Source organism: Sinocyclocheilus anshuiensis, unplaced genomic scaffold, assembly GCF_001515605.1.
Source record: "Sinocyclocheilus anshuiensis isolate Anshui unplaced genomic scaffold, SAMN03320099.WGS_v1.1 scaffold510, whole genome shotgun sequence".
In the NCBI taxonomy this organism is placed as follows: domain Eukaryota; kingdom Metazoa; phylum Chordata; class Actinopteri; order Cypriniformes; family Cyprinidae; genus Sinocyclocheilus; species Sinocyclocheilus anshuiensis.
The window spans coordinates 332,596-343,624 of record NW_015542360.1 but is presented as its reverse complement, the minus strand read 5'-3'; the positions used below and the strand labels follow the sequence as shown (position 1 = coordinate 343,624).

At 38.3% G+C, this 11,029-nt stretch overlaps 1 protein-coding gene across 5 annotated transcripts in view; it reads left to right on the top strand.

Moving 5' to 3' along the window:
* LOC107691879 (dystroglycan-like) overlaps nt 1-10,249 on the top strand; it is a 55,493-nt gene extending 45,244 nt beyond the window's left edge. For 3 of the 5 annotated variants that reach the window (XM_016490707.1, XM_016490708.1, XM_016490706.1), the window contains one exon: nt 4,408-8,206. In XM_016490707.1, coding sequence (XP_016346193.1) covers nt 4,408-6,690 — 2,283 coding nt within the window. In that variant the 3' untranslated portion in view covers nt 6,691-8,206. Of the gene's footprint in view, nt 1-4,407; nt 8,207-8,712; nt 9,220-9,285 lie in introns of those variants that run through there. The other 2 variants (XR_001634587.1, XR_001634586.1) reach the window with 2 other exon arrangements.
* Nucleotides 10,250-11,029: the final 780 nt, after the last annotated feature.

The following is an 11,029-nucleotide window of genomic DNA, read 5'->3' as shown; positions in this document are numbered from 1 at the left end:
CTGTGAAAAAAAAGAATTGCAATGCTGAAAAAGCATTTTCAGTGACAATGTTTGGATTTGAAATCAAAATAATGGATAAATGTTGTGTTTGTGGTAAACAGCCACGGATCAGTAGCGGACTCTTCTGTGAAAGCTGCTTCCCCTCTCACAAGAGTCTTCTAAGAGGGGAATTCCCCCCATTTTCAAAAATTAAATTCAGGTCCTGAATAAATGTCTAAAAAATCCTGATTGGAGTATCAGTATAAGTAGGTATAAATTATAAAAAGAAGGCTTTAAAAAGATCGGTATTGGTGATCGGTATCGGCAGATACTGCTTTCTGTGATCGGTGTTCGGTGATCGGCCTCAAAAATCCTGATCGGAGCACCCCTAATTTCCGTATCGCGCAAGTGGGAAGCTCTGTTTCGGGGATTACGTCTCTTTATATCCGGCAACCCTGGTTGTGTTCCTCTGCAGCCATATTAAACCCTTTTGCAGCCTATATATTATGCTCTATTCATTATTTTTAGAAACCTCACACTTTACTACTCAATTTTAAACGTTGTTCTTGTATTCATTTCAAATTAAGCGCGGTCCACTGCTACACATGCCACAATACTCGTATCGTCAAATCTCTTTGATGATACATCGTCGTATCGATGTATTGAACACAGCACTAGTTCCTAGTTGGTCCCTTGGTTTCGTGACTGTGGGATATGGGGAAGGATTTTTTTTGCGGGGGAGTGGAATCAGGTTTTCTACATGTGCCATTCAGAAGCATCCCGACAGGCTTGCCGCAGCAACTGAAATATGAAAGAAAAAACAACTCGCTAATATTCTTGTTGTTGACATTCTCTCTGCACTCGTTTCTGTCTTTCCTTGCTTTCTTCACTTAAGTCAAGAGAAACATGCCTTTGGCAGAAGTTATACTGTTTTTAGTGTGGGTTGCATGAATCATCACTATGGAAACTATGTGGTTCCCTGAATGTCAGCATATGTGTGTGGCTGTGTGTATGTGTGTGTGCGTGTGCATTTTGCCACTGATGCTCTAGTTTCAGAAGGCAGCATTGAAGACTTGCCTTAACCTTCCGTTTTGTTCTAAAGCAAGGTCTGAAGAGGCAACAGAATGTAGACACATGCCATCTGTGCCATATGTTTCATTGCAGGGATGGTTTCAGTATGACTATAAACAGAATATGTAAGGTAATTTTTGCCAATGCTGTATATCTATTAGCTGTGTTTTTTACAGATAATGAGGCGAAACGTAAATATAAATTCAGTGGCAGTGCAGAATCAATTCTCTAATTGAAGGATGATTCCAGAATTGATCGTAGTTTGACACTAGGCATGGGCCGATTACAGGTTTCAAAATATACCGCGATTTGAAAATTTCACGGTTTCAAAACTGCTAATATTTTCCGTTATACCATTCCTGCGGTATGCGCTGTTTTTCATGTCTCCTCAAAGACTGAAAGTGTAGGAATCTCTCAGGTTGAGTGAAGTGTAAAGAGTAACACGACCCTCCTCCTCCTGTTGGTGCGAGCGAGGGGTCAGTCACGTGTGTAGGATGGCCGAACTTAAGGAGCTTCCCCTGGAATTTACGCGATCGGCAACCGGCCGCTTTTTGTCTTGTTGCAAGCAACTCGTCTCTGTTCTGGACTTGCACAAACCGCGTTGCAATGCAATCGTTTTCCAAAATGTAATTTATGTCAAAATATGAAGTCTGTAAACGCCACGTTCAGGCATGTAGTATAATTTCACAAAGCTAGTCAGAACATTGTTTTTGCTTCAAATTGGGTTATATAGAGAATCATGTATATGAAATTATATAACTAAACGATATGAAATGATATAAATGATATGTATATGAATTATATAACTAAATTTAAATAACTGTAATTACAGATTTAGGTTAAATAAAGATGTCAGTCTTTATTTTTCTTCTTTTTAGGAAACAAATTAAAGAAAAATAAACATTCTACTGTTCCTAATATTCTGTATGTTGCTCAAAAACAAAATATATTGTGTTCAGCAGAAAACTTTTTTTTTTTTTTTTTTTTACCCAGTCATTTAAAAATAACACATTTTAGAGCCCATGCCTATTTGACACTTTCTGTAATTGATAGATGTGGCCCATTTCTGTGTTTTAAAGGAATAATTCACCCCAAAATATAAAAACTTTCCCATTTCTTTTACACTCTAATGTCATTCCAGATTGGTTTGACATTCTTTCATTTGTGGAGCACAAAAAGAGATGTTTACAGGGTTCCCACGCTTCTTGAAAGTACATGAAAGTACTTGAATTTCAGACATATGGATTCAAGGCCTGGAAAGTACTTGAAAACAAACATAGGTCCTTGAAAGTGCTTGAATTAAATTTGAAATAAATTTTGTTTATGGCGCTATTTAAAAAATTGTCCTATATGTTCTGTCAAAGACCGAACAAGCGGCACTAATGATTGGGGGTGGAGATGGGGGAGCGCAAAAAAAAAAAAAAACGTGTGTGTTGACGCGCAGCCTAGAGACCTGAGCGGGACAGTTTTCTTAATTCCGCTCCCGCTGAATTTCTGCCCATTACCGCCCACTCCCGCAATGTGTGTGTCACGCTCCCACAAACGTTCTTATTGTCTTATTGTATATATTGCATCAATGAAAATAGATCTAGTGAGTCAGTGATTCATGATTACCCATACATAAAGATTTCACTCCTGAATGAATCAGCTGTTCAAACGGATCAATTGAATGAATGATTCAGTGATAAAATCAGTGACTTACCGCCACCTGCTGGTGGATTTAGTTTCATTTTTAGCGTATAATTTTTGTTTGTGCTATTGATTGTCATTAATTTATTTGTTCTTATTTTATTATTTACTATTTACTTGGCCTTATTTTAACTAAAAAAGACATGTCCTGAGTTTTTCCTTCTTCCGTTTTAAAAAAAATCTCCATCCACATAAAAACGCAAGCAAAAATCAGTTTGATGCATATTTTATCAATATTTTAGAAATTTAATTTGAATATTGCTAGTACTGACTTCAGTGGATTTCATTAAATTCCTTTGAACATGACTGCTCAAAACGGTCTAAATTTATGAAACCTAGACATTCAAAACATTATTACTCTGAAATTATGTAAATGTTAAGTGTAAGTGGTGAAATATTAAGTAATGTAAGGTCTTTCATGACACTACATATGCTGGGGTGTGAATTTGATAGGTGCTTGATATAAAATAAATGGTGCTTTAAAAAGTCCTTGAAAGTCCTTGAATCTGGTGTTCATGAAAGAGTGGGAACCCTGTGTTTAGCAGAATGTTCATGTTGCACTTTTCCATACAGTATGAATGAATTGAGATGGACATCAGGACAGGAAAACAGCACCGTAAAAGTAGACCATGTTACATTGCAGCTTTTTATATACTAAGCTATTTTATAGCTTAGTGTGAGGAAGTAACCGAACTGTCATTTCACTTTACAGGTTATGGCCTCTGATGGTGCCATGTTTAAATATATGTGGAAGAAAATTAAATTTGAGAGCTCCGGCTGTGTAAATGATAACAGAATTGTAATTTTGCATCCGTTAAAATACCACTGTTCTGTGCAAGCCACGTACCATTTGAAGTGAAGCACTGTTGATGTTTCAAACACACTATCAATCAACAAGACTATAGATCAGCCTATAATTAGACTCCCACCTGAATTATTTATGTCTCTCTAAGCGATCAAATAGGTTCACAATCAAACTCGCACACATGCTCTGACTGGTTGATGGGAACATTCAAAAGCAAGATTGCGAAAGGCAGAGGGGGGTGTGGTGCTGGTGCATTTTTGTGTCTAAAGCTTTGAAGGCTGTCAATTGAAATAAAAAACCCAGCTGCTGATGCCCTCACTTCCTTAGTGACTGCTGTGCACTAGTTTGAGTTTTAATGACCCAACCCATGAGTACTGGCTCTACATAATGTATGAACCAGGATTTATTAACAATCAAAAATTGTATTTGCAAAGAGGCTTGTTTGTGTTAATGGATCATCTCAATGCCATTGATTCATTATTGGTTATTTTTGACTGAGCGCTCATTGAACGGCTCTCCAGCTGGTGGAGTATCTCATGCCGCAGGGAGCTCTATGCCACTCTGTGAGCACTCGTTCATTATAGTCTTTACTCCTCCTGTCTTACTGAATTTCAAGATACTGACTTTTTGCTCACAACCAGGAAAGACTGAATACAAAAACTAAAAATGATGTGTCAAAGACAGCTTTGATTCATGTGATTTGGATATTAGTCACATTATAAAGTGGGATTTACTTTCAGCTTTTCAAAAGTGTTTGACTTGGCAGTGCATATCTGGCATCACTGTAAGCTCATTTGTCTTGTTACATTTCAGATGCAAGTCATTCAGTTGCGGTAATCGTTATTTCTCCTCCTGTTTTACAGATCACAGAAGCAAGCAAGGATGTGCTCCCAGCATGGTTGCATTGGGATGCAGAGAGTGGCACACTTCAAGGCCTTCCTCTAGAGACAGACAAGGGCGTTCACTACATATCTGTTTCTTTTTCCAATGAGAGCCAAGTCTCCCAAAGCCCAGATGTGTTCTCCATTGAGGTGCACCCAGAGGAGCATGCTGATACTGACCCTTTTCAGCTTGCAAGTCAACAGTCAGCCAGCAATGATGTCCAACCTTTCATCTGTGGCAATGAGGAGCCTGTTACTGTCCTTACCGTCATTTTGGATGCTGACCTCACAAAGATGTGCTCGAAGCAGAGGGTGGAACTACTTGCTAACATGAAGAAGTTTTCTGGCATGGGGCTTCAGCACATGAAGATTTTGCCTGTGGTCAACAACCGTTTGTTTGACATGTCTGCTTTCATGGCAGGACCGGGAAATGCCAAGAAGGTGGTTGAAAACGGAGCCCTTTTGTCCTGGAAACTTGGCTGCAGTCTGGATCAAAGCAGCATTCCTGATATCAGTAGTGTTCAGGTTCCAGCAAAAGAGGGAACCATGTCCGCACAGTTGGGATATCCGGTCGTTGGGTGGCATATCGCTAACAAAAAGCCCCATGTACCTAAAAGGGTGCGAAGGCAGCTCAACAACACCCCCACTCCCATTCCCTCATTACTCCCCCCAACAACTTACCCTGAGCCCCCCATCCGTATCGTTCCTACACCGACTTCTCCTTCTATTGCTCCTACCTCAGACAGTTCTGCCCCACCTGTTCGTGGTCCTGTGCCACTTCCTGTAAAACCTACCATTCGAAACCGAGATCCCATTGCCTACACTCCAACCTTAGGCCCCCCTCAGCCAACACGAGTAATAGACTCCACCAGCACAATCGCCATCCAGCCCACCATGACCAGGCCTGTGTATGTTGGGCCCTCTGTCACCCCAACAACACCCACAACCAGGAAACCAACAAAAAAACCTGGAAAGAAGCCCAAGACAACTCCGATACCAAGAGAACCCAAGACCACCACAACCAAGCCACCAAGGCGCACAACACCCCCCGTTATCCTAATTGAAAGCAATATAAAACCCCAGCTGCGAAACCCAATTGACCAGGTGAATGCCTACGTTGGCACCTACTTTGAGGTGAAGGTTCCATCTGATACGTTTTTCGACAAAGAGGATGGAACTACTGATAAGTTGAGACTCACCTTGCGCAAGGGCAATGATGTGGTTGGAGATGATTCCTGGATACAGTTTAATAGCACAAGCCAGTTGCTCTATGGATTACCAGACCAGGAGCATGAAGGAAAACATGAGTATTTCATGCAGGCAACTGACAAAGGAGGTCTCTATGCAATAGATGCCTTTGAGGTCCGTGTCAATCGATGGGGAAACAGTGTTAAGTCACCGGTGTTGTTTACTGCTGTGTTCGAAGGGGATGCACGTACAGTCACCAGTGACATTCACAAGAAGATCCTTCTCGTCAAGAAACTGGCCCAGTCTTTCGGTGATCGCAACAGTAGCACCGTTACACTGAAGAACATCATGAAGGGCTCTATCATAGTGGAATGGACCAACAACAGCCTTCAGCAAAACCCCTGCCCAAAAGAGCAAATACAGCAGCTGACCAGAAGAATCTCTAATAATGAGGGTAGACCCTCACCACAATTCAAGCATGTTATGGAACCAGATTTCAAGGCCTTAAATATCACTGTCAGAGGCACAGCAAGCTGTCGCAACTACATGTTTGTCCCGTTAGGTGAGATCCCAGATCCGACCATCTCTCCGGTTACTCCCGCTGTGGGCGCTGGAAGACAGAGCAATGATGATGTGTATCTTCACACCGTCATACCGGCAGTGGTGGTTGCAGCAATTTTGCTGATAGCGGGAATCATTGCCATGATTTGCTATCGCAAGAAGCGCAAGGGCAAGCTGACCATCGAAGACCAAGCAACTTTCATCAAGAAAGGAGTGCCCATTATTTTTGCGGATGAGCTTGATGACTCTAAGCCGCCCCCATCTTCCAGCATGCCCCTTATCCTTCAAGAGGAAAAGCCTCCGCTTCCTCCACCAGAGTATCCCAACATGGCTAGTCCAGAGACAACACCTCTGAACCAGGACCTTTTGGGAGAGTACACACCTCTACACGATGAGGATCCCAATGCCCCTCCCTACCAGCCACCACCACCCTTCTCTACGCCAATGGAGGGGAAAGGATCCCGCCCCAAGAACATGACCCCGTACAGATCTCCACCCCCTTACGTGCCACCCTAATGTTTGCCGAAACCTCCGGAGCAGGAGGATGTGGGACTTTTGTAGTTCCACACCAGTGTGTTGTTTCTTTGCATTATGGGATTTTTAGAAGGGGGGTGCTGCAAATTGGGGTTTGAGGTTTGAATGTGATGGGATGATTTTGTTAAACTGGACTCTTAAGGAGATGTGGGAGGGTGGGGAAAGTGGATAGTCTGCAAAGGACAGCGAAAACAACCTCAGCCTCTGACTACTCTGGTTATTGCTAAACTGTTGGGGATGTACCCTCCAGTCCTGGCACTTTTGTGTCTAGATGGGCTTTTTTGACTAATTATTGGTTTTGTTTTGATTTTGATTTTGATTTTCTTTGTTTTTTGTTTCACATTTTTCTTACTCAGAATCAAAACTCCTTGCCTAACAGCACTCTTTCTATCTTCGTTAATCTTGAATAATGTAAGTGGACAATAAAGCTGACTGCCGGTGCAAAAGGTTTCATAGAGAAATTCAATAACAGAAGGGGAAAAAAAGAATGGCCTTGAGGGACTTGGACAGCCATGCAGACAGTTCCGTGGGATGTCGATGCATTATGGTTTTGCCTTTTAACACAAAATTAAACTGTTTTTATTGTTCTTCACATGTCTAGTTAAATCACTACAAGAACAGGTAGCCAAAATGAAATATTTGTTTAATCAACTGTATATTTGAAAGTTATGCTCGATCATCTTTAATTATTATATATTTTTACTTTTTTTAATTATTACACTGCGATAAACACTATTTTCCACCCCTCAAAAATGCTAAAAACATATTAAATCACTGAGTGAACATGTCACAGTGTGTGTTCTGACTTGAGATCTGTGCTATATAGTTTCTTGCCAGCCATGTGAAACTTTTGGAGGCGGTAATCTCATGAGTGAGTCGTCTATGCAGATTCTGCCTTTGACCTGACAGGCCGGAGCCTGTTATTGATCTCACTTAATCATATTTCCCATAGGCCATGAAGAGATCTTGTGATTTAATTGGTTGTACAGGTTGACGGGGTCTTCGCATCCTTAATTCTCTCATAAGACAGCAGGAACCATGTTCAGCACCCTCAAGTCAAAACCACCAATATAATGTTTCACCAGTTAGACTCAAGCTACTGACAGTCATTGAGACGGATTTCTCAATTTCAAAGACTTGATTTAAATTAGAACAAGCTCGGGTTTCAGATGATTTGTAGTTTCTTTGTTTCTTGCTTTTTCTTTTATTTTTATGTTATGTTTTTATATATATATATATATATATATATATATATATATATTTCAGTGATGATTATGGAGTATATGCCTTGGATCCACTCTAAATAATTCAAAATAAAGACTGAAGATTTTGATAATGGTGACCCATCCTCTACACAACGGTATTGTTTATTAAATGTCATGTCATAATTATACATATATTTGCAGTTGAATGCCATATTTTGCCTTGGTGGTATCGCAGCAAGTGTCTTCTGTACATAATATTCTGCCTGTGGATATAACTGTATAGTCCAAACGTGTGTAAATCAGATATTTAAAAAAAAACTAAAACAAACAAACAAAAAAAGAAATGAGGAAAAAAATATTACTTTTTGTTTTAGATGAGGAGTGATTATTTTTTATATATAGTAATGGTAATAAAAAAAAAAAATCCTTGAGCAAGACCTGGAATAGAAGGAGTGAACTGGTTTTTATTTACAAAATCATCAGAAAACTAGAAAAAAAATAAATGGAAAAAAAAAAAAAGATTGATAAAATCACAATCTAATTTTTTACAAAGTTTTTGATACAGCCTCAAATTGTTTATTAAAAACAAATATATAGTGTATTGCAATTTGTAAAACTTTAGTCTTGGTAATTGATTCATTATATAGCTTTTCCTCATGGGTCTTTTTCTTAGGTGGTTTTCTTTAAGTTTGCTTTAAGCTTACAAAATAGAAATGGTGGACTGTGTTGTCGGGAAAAATGTCCTATGTAATAGTATACTTTTTTTTCTGATTTGTGTTTTACACTCATTTGTTTTTAGGTTTAGAATTCAAAAGTGACATTTGCAATAATAAAGGTGTGGCATAGTCACGGCTGGTCAGTATGAGTAGTGTGCAAGATCTGTGTGACGCAGTACCTCCTCAAGTCTCACAACCCCAGAATTGTTTTGCCACGTAGGAGGTTATGTATGGATGTATTTGTGGGTGTGATCGTAACTTGTATTTTAATGCTTCCATTTATCCTTTATAGATTTATCAGTAAACCAAAATCCATGGAGGTTTGATTTGATGTTTCATTTGTACGTACCAGCAGGTTGAAGATGGAAATGGTGCAGGAAAAGGTGCAGTAGGATTGAGGTACAAAAACATTGCACAATTCACTTCATCATGGTACGGCATTGAAAAAATACTGAAAATTATTTAGCAATTTGTCAAAGAAGCAAAGTTGTGTATTTGCTTTAACCCTGAATCTGACTGAATCTGGTAGATTTATACAAGAAATTAAAGCAAAAACAATTGCAGTTTGCCAATGGGGTAAGAAAAACGCATACACTATTTTGCTTCTCAAGTAAATGTTTTTACAAGAACACTTTTTTTTTTTTTTTTTTTTGCAGTGTACAGCAAAATCAGCAACGAAATGCTTATTGTCTTTTTTGTGGCCTTTTCTAATGGATTATTTTGTTTCGTTGTTATAATACGTTATTTATACATTTATGTAGCAATGATTTTGTCGCAGAAAAGCTACTGCTTTCTCATTAGCACAACACTGAATGAATATTTTAGGTGGAAAAACCAAAGATGCAGATTACAAAATGGCTGTCGTTTGCTACCGTTAAGTCTGCTGCTTAAGTTCATGTTGTCTTTTTCATTTTTTTTTCTTACAGTTTTGAATAAAAGCAATGATGAATAAGTAAAAATATGATAGTTTCCCCTCCGTCCCTTTTATTTTATTTTTTTCTTATAGAGATAAAGCTCAGTGTTGTAAGTCTGTGTACATGTATTCAATCTATATGGTTAATTTCACAAACAAAAGTTTTATCTATTTTACAATACTATTTTTTTTATTCTATTTGTTCATTCAGTCAGCCTTAAATATATTTTTAGCCTTCACAAAACAATTTGATTATACTTTCTGTATGAATAATAACTAATCCTTAAAACCGGAAATGGCACAAGTGGGGGAAACGGTCAGTATGTTTGTGTGTGTGTGTGTGTGTGTGTGAGTTTTTCTTTTCATTTTTTATGTTTGTTTTTAACATTTTGTCTGAGTTTTAACAATGTTACAAAGTGTGCAACCTGTATTGCAAAGACAAGCCGAGTTGACAAAAGATTGAACATTTAAGCAATGTGTTTATAAAGGTGCTGAGGTCGACCTTGGGTCCAGGTATTAGAAATGACAATGTGTTGAGCGAGACGCCTTAGAGGTCAGTTGCGGTGAAGAAGTGCAACCTAGTAAAGAATACAACGCCAACGTAATGACGAAAAACACTATTCATTCTCTTTCATGTTACACAGCGTTGGTTAATTTATGGCACCAAACACTGTATGTTTGAATCTTGTATTAAAAAGTGTTCTCACCGGGAATGTGTGTGGGTTCTTTGATAATTTGAGAGTTTTGCGCAAACTGACTGCGATCTGTCCACCGACGTGCATTAGGTGTTGATGCATATTATACGGCATGTAAAAGTCTAGTAACGATAATGTCCGTAATTAGTTTGAACCAGGAACATTCTTTAACTCCCTAAGATATATGAACTGTTGATTAACACTGAAAATAATTTCACTTAAGTTTAAAACTAACAAAAATGTACAGTACTTACAGTAGTAGTCTATGTTGTGAAACTTTTAAGGTGAGTTTCAAAGCATAAATGTTCAGTGATTTTATTTATTTTTGTTTTACTAGAAATTGTGGGGTTAGCACCTTTTCAATTGTCCTTTTACGATTTAATCCTTTTCTATGCACATGCATAAAGAACTTTGCTTCTTTGAAAAAATAATTCTATTATTATTAATATTATTATTGTTATTATTGCATTTGTTGTAGTTACAGTAAATCTCACTGCATTTTGTTGACAAAAAAGCTGTTATTATAAACCATTTTGCTTAAGCAAATTGATCTTCTATACAGGATTGTTTATATTATTATTAGTTGTAGTAGAAGTAGTAGTAGTATACACAAAAAAAAAATGTTTTTTATGAACATCATGATTCCTCAATAACTTTCGTACTAAAATCATACATTCATCATAAAATGTAAAAACATCTACAGTAAAAGAGTATAAAAAAATATAAAGTCTATAGCTTGAGTTGTGAGGTTCCTGGTCGCCGTGATTTTGCCAAGACATGTTCCTGGATCAG